General features: G+C 46.6%; 1 protein-coding gene across 1 annotated transcript; it reads right to left on the bottom strand.

Annotated features, from left to right (window-relative positions):
* Positions 1–1,618: 1,618 nt before the first annotated feature.
* G6PC3 (glucose-6-phosphatase catalytic subunit 3) lies at positions 1,619–16,674 on the bottom strand. Its single transcript, XM_033170693.1, has 7 exons — positions 16,571–16,674; positions 13,549–13,779; positions 11,160–11,266; positions 6,894–6,984; positions 4,636–4,754; positions 2,990–3,131; positions 1,619–1,996 (listed from the first exon to the last, which is right to left on the bottom strand). The coding sequence occupies exons 2-7, from the start codon at positions 13,767–13,769 to the stop codon at positions 1,636–1,638; spliced, it is 1,041 nt and encodes a 346-aa protein (XP_033026584.1). The 5' UTR covers positions 13,770–13,779; positions 16,571–16,674; the 3' UTR covers positions 1,619–1,635.
* Positions 16,675–19,107: the final 2,433 nt, after the last annotated feature.

Raw genomic sequence — 19,107 nt, 5'->3', positions numbered from 1 at the left:
GATGAAAACCGCAAAGTTGAGATTGTTAATTTGGGGTTCTCGACAGCTGTATGCCATAATCATCACAATTATAACAAATCAAGGCTTGACATAGCTCGCTTTGCATGTCATGAGTCTATCTCATATATTAGTTTCACCTTTTAAGTTGAATTACTGAAAGAAATGAACCTTTCCACGATATTCTAATTTTTCGAGTTTCACCTGTAAGTATCCACACATTAGGAGGATGGGCGCACTTCTAGTATCTCACCAGTCTTCCCCAAAACTTGTACATGTGTGAGATTTTGCCCCAGGACTCCCATAAATCCCCACTGGTTTTCCTTGGCTGCGAGCTTTTGTCTCGTTTTTCCACAGTTCTCACTAGTGGATATGCCAGAGGTGGAGGGAGGCAGTGCAAAACACAGTCTGAATGCTTTGTGAAAATTTATTTGCAACAGCAGCTTTCTTTTTAATGAAAGACTTCTATATCCTGTGCTCATTAAAAAAAAAAGTCTAGCAACTCCTCCAGGTTCCATTTCTTGCTATCTCAAAAGCACGTGCTGGCAAATGACATGACAAGCTGTGAATGCAAATTTTATTATGATACCAATATTTAGGATAGATAGATACAGTGCTTTTTTCTTTAAAAAAATGTCTAGGGGTACTCTCATTTCCTACTCCTATTGAAATACTGCCCCTCAATGAGGCCAAACTTAGATTCACAAAATATTTAGGGGTATGCGTCTCTCCAGAAAAAAAGCACTGGATAGAGATAGATAGATAGATAGATAGATAGATAGATAGATAAGCTTTGGCAAAAACTGGAAGAAACAAAGGGAAGGAAATCTTAAAGACTATGAATGGGGAAACCTATGTTGGATTTAACCCCAGCCAGCACAACCAATGTTCATGGATGATGGGAGTTGATAGTCCTGCAACAGGAAGAGAACCACAGGTTCTGCACACTTGCCTTAGGCAGTGTTACTCAGTCGCTTTTTCTGGTGCCCTGGAGCCAAAATGCCAAGGCAGTCCCCCCAATCCATGCAGGTATGGCTTTTTGCAATTGCCAACACTCCATAGGTATTTATTAGAAAGGGCTACTGCAGTCACATCAAATCTTTGGGGGTGTTAAAATGCCTCAACACCAATTAAACAGCAGGAAAGAAGAAGAGAAGAAGAGTTTGGATTTGATATCCCGCTTTATCACTACCCGAAGGAGTCTCAAAGCGGCTAACATTCTCCTTTCCCTTCCTCCCCCACACAAACACTGTGAGGTGAGTGGGGCTGAGAGACTTCAGAGAAGTGCGACTAGCCCAAGGTCACCCCAGCAGCTGCATGTGGAGGAGCGGGGGGAAGCGAACCCGGTTCACCAGATTACGAGTCTACCGCTCTTAACCACTACACCACACTGGAAAGTGTGCAGTAGTTTTTAAAAATGGGATTCTCTGCCCAGCAAAGGGGGATTTAAGGGGAGGCGGTGGTTTTTTTTGGTATGGCTGTTTTATAGACTAGGTCAGCCTGAGTTAACAGACTCATTTTATTCCTGGAGGAAATCTCTGCTCTGATGGGGAAATCTTACTGCACGCTGTGAGGAAAGAGCCTGAGGGTAAAGCAAAGGGTGGCTGTGGGCATTCTTGCCTATGTCTCCCCTGCCGGCTACTCTCTGTGGGGCGGCCCCGCACTGGAGGTCACAGCGTGGAACACTTTGGGGAGCAGCGCAATCACCACCCATGGGAAGATGGCATACTTCGCAAAATTCAGCCCATACCAAAGAGCCACGTTCTGTGGCTGGGCCACGTCGCTCAGCAGCCGCAAGACCACGACGGACAGCGTGGCGCAGCAGAGCCTCTGGGACCAGCCCGGCCTCTCGCCTTTGAGCTGGGTGTAGTACGACGACTGAAAGGCCAGTCCGAGGCCGAGGGCTGTGGCCGTGTCGCGGCACAGGGACGAGAAGGGCCGTGTCTCCATACGGATCCACTCTGGGTTCATGCACCACTTGGTGGCGAGGCCAATCGACCTGGGGGGAGAGTGAGGAAGAGGAACAAGTAGGTCAGGCAGGCAGAGGGGAATGAAATTACGCAGGGCATAACAGAAGTGGATAGGGAAAAGAATATTGGAGCTCTGGGCCACCTAATGAACCTGAACGTTGGAAGATTCAGGGCAGGCGAAAAGAAGAACATAGGATAGCTTAATATTCTTTAAAATGTGTTCGGGGAAGGGTTTTTTTGTGCTTTTATCCTGTATTTTTTTTATCTTGTGAACCGCCCTGAAATCTTCAGGCAAAGGGCTCTACATAAATGTAATTAAAAATAATAAGAACAACTCTACAATTCTGTTTTACCATTCTGCAGTTTTTGGACTACAACTCCCATCATTCCTAGCTAGCAGGACCAGTGGTCGGGGTGAGGGGGATTGTAGTCCAAAAAAAAACAGCCTGGAGACCCCAGGTTTGGGATGTAACACTGATGTAAGGGAACCAGCACCTGGGATAGAACTTAAGAGATATCCTAAGATTTCTGAAGCCAGGAAACTTCATCTCCATTTTGAGAAAATAAAAAATATTTTTTTTCCCCTTCCAGTAGCACCTTAGAGACCAACTAAGTTTGTTCTCGGTATGAGCTTTCGTGTGCATGCACACTTCTTCAGATCCATTTTGAGAAGCCAACCTAAGCTGACATTTCGGTGACTATAGCCATATTTTGGGATGTTTTGAGGCAAGGTATTTTTAAGAGGCAGGAGAAATATGGAGCAGTGTGGGGCGTTTAGAAAACCAGCTATGTGGCCCCAAAATCCACCCGCTGCCGGCTATGCAGGTATCCTTTTGCTATGCAGATTGCACCTCCGTGCACAACGCCAATGAAATGAAAGGTTAGCATGCGCACAGGAAGTGTGTGGAATGTGGGGTCGGAGGGACAAAACAGCAACCACCATCCCTGGGGGTGGGGGTGTCCATGTGGATGGCCCTGGAGCCCAGAGTCCCGTGACCGTCTCCCTGGCGGAAGGAACTCACCAGCTGAGATCTACGCCGAGAGCAACCAACGCCCAATAGCTCACGATGCCACTTAGCAAGAGAGACAGAGAAGCCCACATGAAGAAGCCGAGTTTCCTCTCTAGCGGGACGTGGGACTCCAGCAGCCAGCCCAGGATGATCGCTGGCAGGGCAGTGAGAAATGGGGGGGGGGAGAGGAGAGAGAGAAAAATGAGAAAAGGGGGAAACGCAACATAGAGCCGCCAACTCTATGGCTGGGGTCTCCTCATTGCCCTCCATATCTAAGCCAGGAGTTGGCAGATTTTAGGATCTACTTTGGCTTTCACTAGAACCCAGAGGACCCCCAAAGGTAGCCAGATGCAAAGCAGTGGCTCAGGAAGGTGAAGAATTAAGAGGAAATTAATTAATTAATTAATTATAATTATAATAATTTATACCCCACCCATCTGGCTGGGTTTCCCCACCCACTCTGGGTGGCTTGCAGCAAAATATTAAAATACTGTACAATAATCCATCAAATATTAAAAGCTTCCCTAAACGAGGCTGCCTTCAGATGTCTTCTAAAAGTCAGATACTGTAGTTGTTTATTTCTTTGACATCTGGTGGGAGGGCGTTCCACAGGGTGGGCGCCACTACTGAGAAGGCCCTCTGCCTGGTTCCCTATAACCTCACTTCTCACATTGAGGGAACCGCCAGAAGGCCCTCCGAGCTGGACTTCAGTGTCTGGGCTGAACAATGGGGGTGGAGATGCTCCTTCAGGTATACTGGGTCGTTTAGGGCTTTAAAGGTCAGCACCAACACTTTGAATTGTGCTCGGAAACACACTGGGAGCCCATGTAGGTCTTTCAGGACCGGTGTTATATGGTCTTGGCGGCCGCATTCTGGATTAGTTATAGTTTCCAGGTCACCTTCAAAGGTAGCCCCACATAGAGCGCATTGCAGTAGTCCAAGCAGGAGATAACCAGAGCATGCACCACTCTGGCGAGACAGTCTGTGGGCAGGTAGGGTCTCAGCCTGCGTACCAGATGGAGCTGGTAGACAGCTGCCCTGGACACAGAATGGACCTGCGCCTCCATGGACAGCTGTGAGTCCAAAATGACTCCCAGGCTGCGCACCTGCTCCTTCAGGGGCACAGTTGCCCCATTCAGGACCGGAGAGCCCTCCATACCCACCCGCCCCCTGTCCCCCCAAAACAGTACTTCTGTCTTGTCAGGATTCAACTTCAATCTGTTGGCCACATCCATCCTCCAATGTCCCTCTGGGTTCCTGCCTGCCTACCCAGAACCAGCACTGGAGTGTACACACAGATCCTTTGGCACATGTACGCCTACCCCCGTTTGCCCCTCGAGCATCCTTGATTTCAGCGGCCTGATTAAGGAGGGAAGGGGAAAGCTTTTCGCGATCATGACTGGGAAATCTTCGGATCTGAGGCGGAGGAAAAATTCTGAGCAGTCAAAGGTCACTTCTTCCCTCATTCAGGATTGTTTCCCACAAGCCTCTGCGGTTAGTTTCTGAGCCTGGCTGAGAGAGGGGGGGACATTCACTGGCATCTCTAAACTGGACATATGGTCCTCATGAAGGCACAAAGCAAGGCCCTTCTGCAAAGGATGCTGGGATATCAAAGCATAGACAGCAGAGATGACTGCTGGCCAGCACAGTGTGCTCACCTGTCAAGATGCCGGCAACGACTTGGTGGGGGAAATGAGCGAGGATGAAGATGCGAGAGAGGCCTACAGCCAGCAGGAAGACGAGATAAACTGTAAAGGGCCCAGCTTTCACGACCCAGCTGAAAGAGACAAAAAAAAGGGGGGGTGGAGAATGGGGTTTTATTTGGGAGTTGCACGGTCAGGGAAAGAACAATACTGTCCAGGGTTGTAAAGACTGCAGAGAGAATAACTGGGCGCACTCTTCCCACCTTGGATCAAATCTATGCCTCCAGGTGCCAGAAGAAAGCTGCAGAGATAGTGCAGGATAGTGTGCACCCCGGAAACGATCTCTTTCAGCTTCTACCTTCTGGAAGAAGGTACAGGGTTATAAAGACCAGGACTAGCCGCCTGAGAAACAGTTTCTATCCAAAAGCGATTTTGGTTTTAAACGCAGTGTAAGGCAGTCTCTGAGGGAATATCTGTATTTAGTTGTGGGGCATCAGAGTTTTTGGGGAGCTAACCAGGTGTAGATTTTCCAGTTTCGTTGTTCTGTATGGGACAGTGGCAATAAAGATTATCGTATCGTATTTATTTTTATTCAAATTTATTCTTTACATTTATTTTCCTACAGGAAGCTCAAGGTTAGGGCTGATGGGAGTTGTAGTCCAAAAACATTTTCTGGAGGGCCTCTCGGCACATGCCACCGACCCACCCACCCAATCTCAGCTCAAAAATTCACTGGACCTGTTTTGATTTTAGGCACCATTACATAAAGGATAATGTAATCCAATGTAGGAACATAAACCCTTTGGGACCATTTTTTATTTGTATGAAATTAGGAGGAGGCCCGGCTTCATATTCCCCGCTGAGACATGAAGCTCACTCACTGCCTGACCTTGGGTCAGTCCAGTGTTCTAAATTAGCTAGGAGCCAGGTGCATTTTGCACCTGTCTTTCAGCCGCTTGCGACCAAGTGGAGATGCCAGGATGGGCCCTGACAACACCATCCCCCAGGTGCATGCCTGGAGATCCTTGGATCTGGACAGTTTTCACCCACATCCTGCAGGATTCTATCCGTTACATTTTACCTGCAGAATGAATTTCAGGAAACAAAATGCTTGAGCAGCAGCAATATAGTTAATTGCTGTAGCTTTTCTTCACGTACCCAACCCCACTGCCCTGCTCACCTTATTATGTTATGAATGGTCTGTGTCATCATTAGGAAAAAGAGGTCGAAAAAAGGCCAATATATACCGTATTGGCCTGAACATGTTGTTGTTGTTGTTGTTCAGTCGTGTCTTACTCTTTGTGACCCCATGGACCAGAGCACGCCAGGCACGCCTATCCTTCACTGCCTCCCGCAGTTTGGCCAAACTCATGCTAGTCGCTTCGAGAACCCTGTCCAACCATCTCGTCCTCTGTCGTCCCCTTCTCCTTGTGCCCTCCATCTTTCCCAACATCAGGGTCTTTTCCAGGGAGTCTTCTCTTCTCATGAGGTGGCCAAAATACTGGAGCCTCAACTTCTCCCTCCCCAAGTGCTGAACACGGAGAGATATAAGCCACACTTCCCCCCCCCCCCAATGCCGATCATGAAAAGTTAAAATGCGGCTTATATTCGCGACCTTAAAAAAATTATCCAGTATGCAGCCAGGAGCGCGGGGCAAACAGAACCAGGAGCGCGACAAAGCGGTGTCCGCCCTGCGTGTATTCCCCCATCCTCTCCCCCAAGAAGGGAGAGAGCAAAGAAGGGAACAGCTTATATTCGGGTGCGGCTTATATTCGGGCCAATACGTTATGCGGACTGTCCCTGGATCAAGGGACTTTTCTTCTTTTAAGTTCTCAAAGCTCTTCACCTAGCTCAAGGTTGTCATCTGAACTACCCGGACGTTCACCTGAGTATCAATCACAGCCAGTCCGTCATTTGAAAAACAAGACTTTAGATCTGTCTTGTCCCCAAATGGCAACTAGATATTCCACTTTGGCGACTGCAACCTTGGTTTAAGGAGACATTTGGCTGCCTGCCTTATATATCTAAGTTTCTAACACTGGACCGCCAGTCGCTCCTAGGCTAACCTGCCCCGCAGGGTTGCTGTGAGGGGGAAAAAGAGGGGACGTGGAAAGACCCATGGATGCTGCCCTGAGCTCCTTGGAGGAAAGGCGAAATGCAAATGTAATAAATAACTAAACAAGGAAAATATACAATGCTATTTTAAAGTAAGAGGGGAAGGGGGAAAGGGAAGGAGGACTGGGAATGTGAGTGGCCGAGATACGGAGACATACCTTTTGGAGTGCTGCGATATCCGTGTGGTCAGAGCGGTCACCACTGGCCACAGAGCCGTGCCTGTGATCATGCAGTGGCCAGAGGGGCTTCCTGCAAAAAAAAAAGGCATTGGATGAGGGGTTTTCCCCCCCCTTACTCTTTCTCTCTTTTAATCAGCATGCTTGGGAGACTGCCCTGCTTTGCAACAGACGAACCACAGACGAGTCGACCTTTTGGTCCCTGCCAGCTCTGTAACCCAAGGCATGGCCTGGGTGGGGTGGATGGAGGGCTGGAGACAGGCCTGGTGGTCTAAGTTGAGGTTCTCCCCCTTGCTCCGTTGGCAGCTGGTCTGGGGCGAATCAAACGACAGCAGAGAATTACCAGGAGGCGTTCCAGTGAAAACCACCAGCCCAGGCGATTTCGGAAAAGTCTCAAGACGAATTCCTGAAGGTCCACGGATACCTCAGAACCATGCAGCACTTGGCCATCACAATGAAGCAAAGCAAACATGGGACACCCACAGAAACCTTTACCGAAATTTTTTAAAAAAACCAAAACCCAGCCTGGAACACTCAGCCTGCTGGCTTCTCAAAAGTTTGTGCTGCCTCGGGGAACTGTCAGGCCTCAACTATTTGCCTCCCTCACAGCAGCTCTAAGTTTATTAGCCAAGTACACAAACAAGCAGCTCCGTTCTACGTCAGAGTTTGATCTTCCTGACAGATGTGGCATTCAATCTTCTTCACGGCAGGCCAACATTTCATTTTGCCGAGAGAGAGAGCTGGCCAACTATTCCTGTCCAACAAGTGGGCATGCAATTTTTATTTTTTATTTGTAAATGTGCCAATAACTCAACTTTGTTCGAACCGCAAGGACATAATCTTTCTTCATTCGGGGCCTAACTAAACTCCCTTCGAGGACCTCTTATTTATTTGTTTAAGCTCTCTTCTTTTGGCTTATTGAGTTGTGGCATGTTTATCTCGCCATTCTTCCAAAGCAGGGATAGGGAACCTGTGGACTTCTAAGCAGAGACACCCCACCTTCACCCTGTTCTGTATTTTGGCAGAACAAAGGTGGCAACCCTACTTCAAATGTACAATACGGATGGGGTCCCGAGTTCAAGTGCTCGCCTGGTCATGAAGCCCACGGGCTGAGCAAACTCATTATCAATCTAACCAGTTTCACACAGTTGCTCTGCAATCAAAAGGGGGAATCGGGTGGAGCTTGCATGCCACCACGAGATCTATAGATCAGGGATGACGATCCCCGTGGGACCTCCAGATGTTGTTGAGCTCTATCTACCTCCTATCAGTCCTAGCCAGCATGGCCCATGGTCAGGGAAGCAAACCAAAAACCAAAAAGACCCCCCACAGAAGCCATACCGATTCCCTATTTCAGCCACATTTCCCAGCTAAAGAGGCCGATAAGTAGACCTTTCTTGAGATGGCTCCAATAAGCAGAGTTTGAGGAGCCTAGAAGAATTCGCCAATGTTTACGCAGCTAATAACTCTGTGCCTGAAAGGAGGCTTTGGAAAGAAATCAAACCTGTCTCTGCTTGGATGTGCAAAATTAATAGGCTAGGGGGCAAATGGCATTCAAGGCAGTTTATTTTCTGGAACCCCAACTAGCCCCTATGTGCCCTAAAGCCCATGCCTCTGCACCACTGAAACAGCTGCAACCGCATTTTGCAGGGGTGCGGGGAGAGAGAGAATATTTAATGGCAAGGATATCATATAACCTTAGGGCTGGAAGAACTTTGGATCTCATCTAGTCCAGATGTTGAGAACCTGTGGCTCTCCACAAGCTTCTAGAAACTACAACTTCCATCAGCCCCACCTAATACGGCCAACATTCAGGGATGACGGAGAGTCCAATAATATTGGGAAGGCCACAGATTCTCCTTGCCCAGGGTAGACAATCCTTACCTAGAAGGACCAATGTCTGTCATGACATAAGGCAGTTTCCTATGTTACCTGTTCCATTCATTATTATATTTTGTTTGTTTATATGCCACCCATCTGACTGGGTTTCCCCAATCACTCTGGGTGACTTCCAACAAATTAAAACATCAAATGATGAAGTTGATGGAACATGCTGAAATGGTTAAAATGACCGCAAGAGTCAGAAATCAGGAAGAGCAAAATTTGAATGAATGGGGGAAATTTATAACTTTATCTTAAAGACCACTGTAGACAATTAAAATCATTAGTAGGATTGGAATATCACTTGTAGTTTAAGGCTGAATTCTGGACATAGTGGAAGAAGTAAAGGGTTTGGATTATCATAAAAGTTGTGGGAGGAAATGATAAATAATAGGACCCACAAAGGGGAGGATGGAAGTCCAGGAGATTCCTTGGAATCTTGTTTTTATGATTTATGTTTGATATATTTCTGTAACAAATTTAATTTGAAAAACCAAATAAATAAATTTTAAAAATAAAACATCAAACACAGTGAAACATCAAACATTAAAAACTTCCCTAAACAGGGCTGCCTTCGGATATCTTCCAAAAGTCAGATAGTTGTTTATTTCCTTGACATCTGGTAGGAAGGTGTTCCACAGAGTGGGCGCCAATACCGAGAAGGCCCTCTGCCTGGTTTCCTGTAACCTCACTCAGTGAGGGAACTGCCAGAAGGCCCTCAGTGTCTGGGCTGAATGACGGGGGTGGAGAAACTCCTTCAGGTATGCAGGACTGAGGCTGTTTAGGACTCTAAAAGTCAGCACCAACACTTTGAATTGTGCTTTGAAACCTACCGGGAGCCAATGTAGAGCTTTTAGCACCGGTCTTACATGGTCCCGGTGGCTGCTCCCAGTTATCAATCTGGCAGCTGCAATCTTGTAGTTTCTGAATCACTACCACATGACTGAGACAAGCAATGTGTGAGGGTCCTCAGCAGCGCTGCTTCAAGGTTTTTTGGGGGTCCTTGGGCAAGTTGTTCTCACTGCCCCATTCTTCCTTGTGTGGCCCTTTCTCCTCTTCTCCACTGATTCTGCTGCCACCTATTTGCTGACCTCTCCTTCTGGCATCCAATCGGTGCCATCGCCCAAAGTGGACCAGGCACAGGGAGGTCGTTTTTGCTCCTCTCATTGCTCACTTGGGAGCGGGTGAGTGAATAGGCAGCAACAGCTAGGAATAACAAGAGCCAGGAAGCTCCAAGGATTAGTAATGAGCCGCAGTTGGACAGTGGGCCTCAACAGGTACACAACAATGCTGAACCATCACCACCGGCCTGGTTACTTATGGACAAAAGTGTGCTGGGCACTTCTTTCCCCATCCCTATTTTATCCTCACAACAGCCTTGTGAGGTGGGCTATGCTGAGAGATAAGTGACTGTCTCCAAAGTCACCCAGTGGGCTTCATGCCTGAGTGGGGAATTGAACCCTGGTCTCCCAGGTCCTAGACTGACACTCTAACCACTACACCACACTGACTTTCCGTGCTTTCTGCATTGCAGGCAGAGGAATTGCAGCATCTCCTTCAGCCTTTCATTCATCCCCTGTGCTGGCCCCAAGGGTTTGTCCATGAAGCGAGGTCCAAATCCAGTCCTGGGTCTAGGGGTCCAAAGGAGGTCAATCCGGCAGGGAGCGAGGCAGGGAGCAGATCAAGGTCCAAGGCAGGTTCAGGCACAAGGTTGCAGGTTGAGCACACGCTTGCAACTAAGTTGCTCACGCAACTTGGGCTGGGTCTGGCTGGCTTTTATCTGGCCCTATGCTTAGGGCCGCCCCGATCCTCTGGAGACTCGCCTCTCCTCCGGGCCTGGAGGCGAGCACTCCTCCTGCAGACACTTAACTCCCTTCGCCTCTCTGCCCTGAGCCTCTGTAGCTCAGGAGAGGCTGGTGGGTTACTGGACCCAGGGGATGCCTCAGCTTCCTCTGAAGAGGCTGGGAGTGGAGCACCTGCAGGCAATGGGTCCTCCCTCCCATCAGGAGCCAGAGCAGACTCTGCTGATGCCTGCACCTGGGGATCCAGCACAGGTGGGGATCCTTCAGGCTCAAGCCCTGGCCCCGGCTCAGCTGGTTCTGGAGGCGGGGAATCCTGTGCAGGCTGGGATCCCTCAGGTTCAGCATCAGAGTCTGACTCCCAGGCCATCACATCCCCCAAGACAGCAGGTGAACAAATCAAAAGATGCTGCCCCAGTATAACGCTTTGAATTAAGTTGGTGGGGCAGACTGCTTGCCTGTCTCTCAAAACCGACCGCCGCACGTAAGGAATTAAGGGCCCCAATCATTTTTCAACCACAAAAGCCCAGACTGACTGACGTTTTGAACCTTCTCCCGAGCAACAGACCTGGCCCTGTTTCACAGCTTAGAGGGAACTGGCGGACGGTGACTTCCTCCTTCCTTGAAAACCCAGACTCATAGATCCACCAGAAAGGCCGTTCACCAAACAAAAACCTGCGGAGAGGGAGAACAAAATATTAAGAGAGAACAAGGGACAAATGGAATCGATGCTTTCCGAGTTCCAGGGGCTTTTAAGTTTTCTTTTCATTTTATTTGCTGTTCTTACTGTCGACAGCTGCTTTTCCAGCCCACAGCAACCTTGTGCCTTCCAGATGTTTCGGACTGCAACTCCCATGAGCCTCAGCATCCTCCAGTCACACTGAGTGGGAATGATGGGTGTTGTTGTCCAAAACATCTGGCGGGAACTTGGTTGCAGAAGGCTGGCTTATGTGGCCATTGTGAGCTTTTAAAACACACACACGTACCGGTATATAACATTTTAGTAATTAGTATGGAAAATCCCTAAGTGGGATGTAGCTTATTTAAACAAATAAATGGAAGGCAGCAACTCCTGCATGTTATCTCCCTTTGCATACATGCACAAGCAGTGCCAACCCTGGTACCATGGTAATATTTATTGAAAGCAGTATTGCTATGGAAGGAGTGGCAGTTGTTAGAAGCTGGCGATGTGTGCCATGCCACCTGGTGGGTGTGGGTGTCTTACCTCACCACCCCCTTCTGGCCAAAGTAGCTGCAAGGCCTAATCAGCGTCCTCAAAACCGAGAGAACCGAACTTTGTTAAGGAATCGAAACTAACAAAAACGCTTGATCACGAACCAAAAGTCCCCAATTAAGGTGAAGTGACTTTAGAGCACTGATTTACAGCTGCCGTTTTGATTTCCCACAATGCCCTGGACATAACATGGCTTCAGGGGATTGTGGGAAATTAAAATGGCAGCTGCCCACTACTACCGGTAATTAAAGCGGTGGTTTTGAAAAGAGGCCCAGGAAGCTACACAATCTCTAGATTCCAAAAGGAGGTTATAGAAGACGACGTGAAGCTATTGAAGAAAGCATATAGTATTCGGCTAGAATGGGAAACGAAAGACGACAAGGTTAAATCAGTTATGATTAAATGGGCACAAGATATAGGACATAATATACAATTTGAGGACTGGGGGAAATTGTGGAAGGTTGATTTGAAATTTACAGACTGTTCTCTTCTGAAGGAAAACTACATGAAAATGATGTGCAGATGGTATATTACCCCAGTAAAAATGGCAAAAATGTACAAAACCAAGTCAAATACATGTTGGAAATGTAAAGAAAAAGAAGGTACTTTGTATCATATGTGGTGGGAATGTAGAGAAGTCAAAAAATATTGGAAGATGATATATAATGAATTGGGGGGAAAATGTTCAAAATGACATTTGTAAAAAAAAAACCCAGAAGCATTTTTGTTAGGGATTTTAGGATGAAACCTGCCAAGGAAAACAAAGAACTTATTCATGTACGCTACAACAGCGGCAAGAGTCTTGTTAGCACAAGGATGGAAGAATGAGGGAACCCCAACGAAAGAACAATGGCAAGAAAGACTGATGAGCTATGCAGAGATGGCAAAGTTAACATATAAACTACTTGAGAAGGACAAGCGTGACTTTAAGGAAGAATGGGAACGTTTTGCAAATTATTTAAAAAGACAACAATAAGATTTGGACTGCTTGGCAGGTTTCGAATAAACACCCACAAACTTAGAAGTAGAAAATACGATAGATAAGGTAATGATATATATACAATTTTACAACATGCAGAGAATAATAATATGTATAAACAAACCAGAGAGGGGAGCTGAGGGAAGTCTTTGGAGGGTGGGAGAGGGAGGGATGGGGGGGAATGTAACTGGATATATTGATTGATAATTTGTTTTGTTAAATTTGTTTAATAAAAATATTAAAAAGAAGAAGAGTTTGGATTTGATATCCCGCTTTATCACTACCCGAAGGAGTCTCAAAGCGGCTAACATTCTCCTTTCCCTTCCTCCCCCACAACACTCTGTGAGGTGAGTGGGGCTGAGAGACTCCAGAGAAGTGTGACTAGCCCAAGGTCACCCAGCAGCTGCATGTGGAGGAGCGGAGACGCGAACCCGGTTCCCCAGATTACGAGTCTACCACTCTTAACCACTACACCACACCAGAAAAGAGGCCCAGGAGACAGTGTCAGAAACAGGCCCTGCTTTTAGGGATGCTTTTAGCCTACTAACAACAGAAGAGGGGGTGGCGGCTATGCAGTTAACTTTTCCTGAGGCCTGGCGCACTTTCAGGAGCAGCTGGGACCTGTGGACAACTGGCCTTGTGTGGTGGCAGCTTCTCCAACCTTTTCCTGAGACCAAGAGCGAGTCCCAATGGTTATTAAAGCCTGGAACGTTTTGTTTTGTGACCTTTGCTTTCTCCTCTCACCATTTAGAGACTAAGTTGAGCCATTCCGAGATCAAGCCCAGCCAAAGGACTTTGACGCCAACCTTCCGGTCGAGCAGGAAATAAGCGAGAGGGAAATAAATGATGATGACGCTCTTTGGGTCACCCATGAAGGTCATCCAAAGCCAGAAATCCTCCAGCCCAGGCAAGCTATTCTGAAGCACCCCTGCAAACCAGACTCCAGAGGTGTAGAATACGTCCATAGTGGAGAAGCTGGAAAAGATGAGGAGAAGGGTTAGGATACAGGATACGCTTACCACAAAATCTTGTCGAGTTGGTGCCTTGATGCTGCAAATGGGTTCCATCCCATTGCCACGAACATGCTTAGTAGTCTGCTATGCCTGACTCAGGGGGAGTGATGAAGTTGGGTGTCATCAGCATATTGATGACTCCTCACTCCAAATACCCAAAGATCTCCCCCAGATCTACATTCCTGTAGATCAGGAATGGACCTGTGGCCTTCCAGCTGTTGTTGAACTCCCAACACCCATCATCCCCAAGCCAGTGTTAGAAACTCGGATATATAAACTAGGCGCCAAATGGCTCCTTAAACCAAGGTTATAGTCACCAAAATAGAATGTCTTATAAAAGAATGTAAGGCTACTGGAAGGATTTTTAAATTTCGTTTTGACTATGGCAGACCAACACGGCTACCTACCTTTAATTATAAAAGAATGGAAACTGTTTATTGAGAATTTACAATTAAACTGTAAACAGATAAGAACATTGGCAGGATTATTGTAATAACCTGCAGTTTTATAAGAATATATATTTAAATAGATGAATAAAAGAGCAAATTAAGTTAATTTCGATATGCATAAAATATTAAAAAAATTAATTTAAGGAACCGCAGAAAGAGGAAGTAAGACGAGTTTTGAAATGTTAAAATGACTGTAAAATTATTGAAATGTATTAAAACTGAAAATCATAAATAAAATAATATTTTTTTTAAAAAAATGGAATGTCTAGTTGCCATTTATTGGGCAAGATGGCTCTGAAATCTTGTTTTTCAAATGATGGACTGACTTCGATTGATTCTCAGTTAAACATATGGCTAGTTCAGAGATCTAACCTGAGCTAGGTTAAGAACGCCGAGAACAGAAAGAAGAAAAGCCACCTGATACAGGAGCAGTCTACATATATATCGGCCTATTCTGACCTCTTTTTCTTAATGGGGACATGGACCATTCATGACATAAGAATATTCTTCACAACTGTGAGCAGGGCAGTGGGGTGGGATAAGTGAAGACAAACTGCAACAATTACGGTAAGTATAACATCATTCACTGCTCCCGCTCAGGCTGCACAGAAAATGCATTTTGGTTCCTGAAATTTATTCTGATTGTGCCGATAAAATATAACGGATAGGATTCTGCAGTGTTAGTGTGCAACAACAGTCAAGATTCAATGATTCTCCAGGCATGCACTTCAGGCACCCTGGAGCTTATAGCCAGCATCAGCCCTGGCTATAAGCTCCACAGGTAAATGGTGCCTTGGGGGCCATCTCTCTTTGGGGTGGAAGGTGGGGGGCGGGCACCTCAGAGACCAGTAATTGCCCAGAGGACTCCCGAGGAGAGGAGGCTGAGGGAACCCTACACAGGGGAGGGTGTTCGAAAAAGGGTGAGAGGCTGTCCGCTCTGCAGGCAAGGGGTGACATAACTGGGCTCCTGATCCCCAAAGGGTGTGACGCAGAAAGAATGTAGTTGGTCAAAGGAGCCGTGGACTCAAGAAGTTTGGAAACTTCTGGCCAGGGCTGGATTTAGGTTTGATGAGGCCCTAAGCTACTGGCACTGTGGGTTAAACCAGAGCCTAGGGCTTGTTGATCAGAAGGTCGGCGGTTCAAATCCCCGTGACAGGGTGAGCTCCCGTTGCTCGGTCCCAGCTCCTGCCCACCTAGCAGTTTGAAAGCACATCACAGTGCAAGTAGATAAATAGGTACCACTCCAGCGGGAAGGTAAACAGCATTTCCGTGCGCTGCTCTGGTTCGCCTGAAGTGGCTTAGTCATGCTGGCCACATGACCCGAAAGCTGTACGCCGGCTCCCTCAGCCAGTAACACAAGACGAGCGCCACAACCCCAGAGTCGGACACAACTGGACCTAATGGTCAGGGGTCCCTTTACCTTTTTAAGCTACTGAAGGTAATGGGGCCCCTTATATGTCAAGCTGTCCTTTGTCAACAACAAATTGTCGCTGTTTTTTGTGTTGCATATATGCTATATGATAATTTATGGACCTAATAGGTCCATACACAACACACAACACTGTTGCTGTTTTATTTTATTTGTTTTTTTATCTTATATTTTGGAAATGTACTTCCAGTTTTCTTTTCCTTTAAATATTTTTTGGGGGGGGCAAGAGAGTGGGGCCCTAAACTATAGCTTGTTTAGCTTATAGGGTAAACCCGGCACTCCCTCTGGCCTGAAACAACAGGGAAAGAGCAGCAGCCAGTAAGGAAACCAGAGACTTCCTGGTCCCTTATGGGCTCTTAGCAGCCACTACACTAGCCCAACCCCGGTGGCTTCCTGCAAGGGACGCTGGAAATAGCAACGTAGCAACGGTGAGGAGTCTGCATAGGCGCCTCCTTAACCTCCTGGCACAACTACAACTCCCAAAATTCGTAGGAAAAAGCGGCGAACCCACGACAAGCCCCCCAAATACTCTTCAATGAGTGCCAGGAGTTACATTTGTTGTAAACTTAACATGGCTGGGGTTTTTCTCTCTCTCCATGTTCCCCCAAAGTCTTGTGCCGGTGATGTTAGGAAATATTCATATAATCGATTGCACTTTTCAAAAAGCTAAGCCTCATTGCTTCCGTTAAATGGATGCGTTTGCAAACCATTTTAGACTGGGAAGGGTAAGTTCCCTGTCCCTTTTTTTGCTCTTTTCCCTTCCTCCCCCAGCAGCCCTTTCCCTTATAAGCTCCCCGCTTCCTCTCCCGACCCTCCTGGCTCTCCCCTTCCCACCACCATCGCACTTCCCATTCGCTCCACGCCCACTCCCATACCTGCAATTGCCGGGATCCGCTTTGCCCGCGACTTTGAATGGAAAAACTACATTTCCCAGAAACCTCAGAGACACGGAGGACCCGGCATCCGGCTTGGTTACCGGGCGGTGTAAGGGACAATCCTCTGAACTCACGCTGGCCTCTGCAGGGTTCGCGGGGCTTTGGCCCGTTTTATCTCACATCATGCATTAATTTCTGGTGTCTTCCTAGACCGCTCTGTGCATGGTTATTATTAGTAGCGTTTTATAGTAGCTTCATAAGGGAGCTGTTCCTGAAGGAAGAACTGTGAGAGGAGAGACTCCATCAGGCAAGGCCTCCTTCCACCTGCCTTGCTCCACCCTCTAGTCTTTGCTTCTCAACTTGCATTGTATTATTTTATGTACTGCGGCTTGCCGTTGTTTTATTCATTAGTTTAGAAATTGTTTATTGTAAATGTTGAGTGGATTTCTGTTTAACTTTTATATGTTGATATTATTTTATATTACTCCAATAACTTGAATGTAACTTTTTGATGTAGGTTATTTTAAAGTTTTGTTTTATTATCACATTTTTGTATTGCATTAGATTGTTATAAGATGTACATTTTTTGTTTCTTCTGCTTGTAAACCGCCTTGAGTATCGTAAGATAGAAAGGCGGTATAAAAATAAAAAAAATATTATTATTATTAAAATGCAATTTGAAATGACTACAGGTGTGTCCTACCCACCAGTCTGCATGAAGGTGGGCGAGGCACATAGAAGATTTAGTTACTGTTATGAGAATTCTAAGGTCTCAAAAATAAATGATCATAAGTGCACAAGGTAAAACACATGGACACAGGGTATATAAACCATATATCTGAAATAGTACAGGAGAGCAATCCTGAAGCCATCTTGATTCTTAATGACCCCAAATATTTCCCCTGCAGAAGGAAATATCTTGGGGGAACCTTTCCCGTATTTCTTTTCACTTACAAATCCTGCCTTAAAGGCATATTTTGTGTCTGACTAGGGTGTGCCTGTGATCTGAATTCAGTAACTTTAGGTATTTAACATCTCAGAAGAATTACCATACTGGCCAGGTGATGCAATCAGTGACCATTATCAGGTATCTTGTCAGGCAGGAGACAAGACACACTCTCAAATTTCTGTTCTCTTTCTGTGACACATGTATGATGCCTCTTGGGTGGTCTTTGGCTAAGGGGCTGGGCATTTTCTAAAGTCGTTAAAAGTTCTTGCACACCTTTGTTCTGGGTCCTCACCCCCTTGCAAGGGGTGGAAATGCTGTTGCAACAGAAAAATAAAGATCTTCCTCGCTTTCCCTGGATCTTGCCTCCACTCAATTTTCAATTGCGGCATTTACTAGTTTGCATTTTTCCTTCTGCCTGTTTTGCTTTAACTGTAACATTTCAGAACTGGTGCACGCAGGCAAAGGAGCAGGATTTAACCTGTGCACCCATCACATTCAGCCCTTCCTTGGATCTACTTCCAAGCAAACATGGTTAGGATTGTACCGTTACTCTCTAACTGTGCATAGTCCTGCCATTTTGCAGCCTGATCCTCAGTTTAGAATCATAGAATTGCAGAGTGGGAAGGATCCCCAAGGACCCAACCCTCCAACCCTCTGCAATGCAGGAATCCTGCCCACCAAACTTATGGTTAACAGCCGGACGCACTGCCCCATTGCACCACCTTTATCGGAAGTAAGCCTCAGTATCATTATAAGAATTCTAAGGTCTCAAAAATAACATATACAGTATGTTCATAAGTGCACAAGGTAAACACACATGCGTAAGTAGATAAACCACATGTCAGAAATAGTACAGAAAAGCAATCCTGAAGCCATCTTGGCTCTCCTAAAAGTTCTAAATGTTTCCTCTGCAAATAAAGTATATTTGGGAAACCTTTCCCAATAGTCCTTTCATTTACTGTAGTTCAAATCCTGTCTTGAGGGTATGTTGAATAGGGTAGGCCTGTGACCTGGATTCAAGAACTGAGGTATTTACCATCTCAAAAGGATGGCCACACTGGCCAGGTAACGCAATCAGTGACCATTATATTGTCAGACAGGAGACAAGACACACCCTCAAATTTCCGTTGCAGGCCACCTCTTTCTGTGTATGATGCCTTTTGAGTGGTCTTTGGTTAAGGGTTTGGGTGATAGCTAAAGTCTTTAAAGGTTCTTGCACACTTTGGTCTTGCTCTTTAACTGTGGGGGGAGGGGACACCTCTGTTGCCACAGAAAAATACAGTGGTACCTCAGGTTAAGAACTTAATTCATTCTGGAGGTCCGTTCTTAACCTGAGGTACCACTTTAGCTAATGCCGCCACCGCCGCGATTTCTCTCCTCATCCTGAAGCAAAGTTCTTAACCCGAGGTACTATTTCTGGGTTAGCAGTCTATAACCTGAAGCATCTGTAACCCGAAGTACCACTGTAATTTCCGCCCTCCCTTCCCAGGTGGGCGGGGTTTGCGGCACTGGGCAGGATCGCCTTTTTCAGGTTCCCCTCCCCCCCCCCAGCTCAGGTGTGCCCTTGGCCTGCCTCCGGTACCACTGT

The sequence above is a fragment of the Lacerta agilis genome, chromosome 14 (genome assembly GCF_009819535.1).
Source record: "Lacerta agilis isolate rLacAgi1 chromosome 14, rLacAgi1.pri, whole genome shotgun sequence".
NCBI classification, from domain to species: Eukaryota; Metazoa; Chordata; class Lepidosauria; order Squamata; family Lacertidae; genus Lacerta; species Lacerta agilis.
This window is presented reverse-complemented; position numbering and strand designations above follow the sequence as displayed.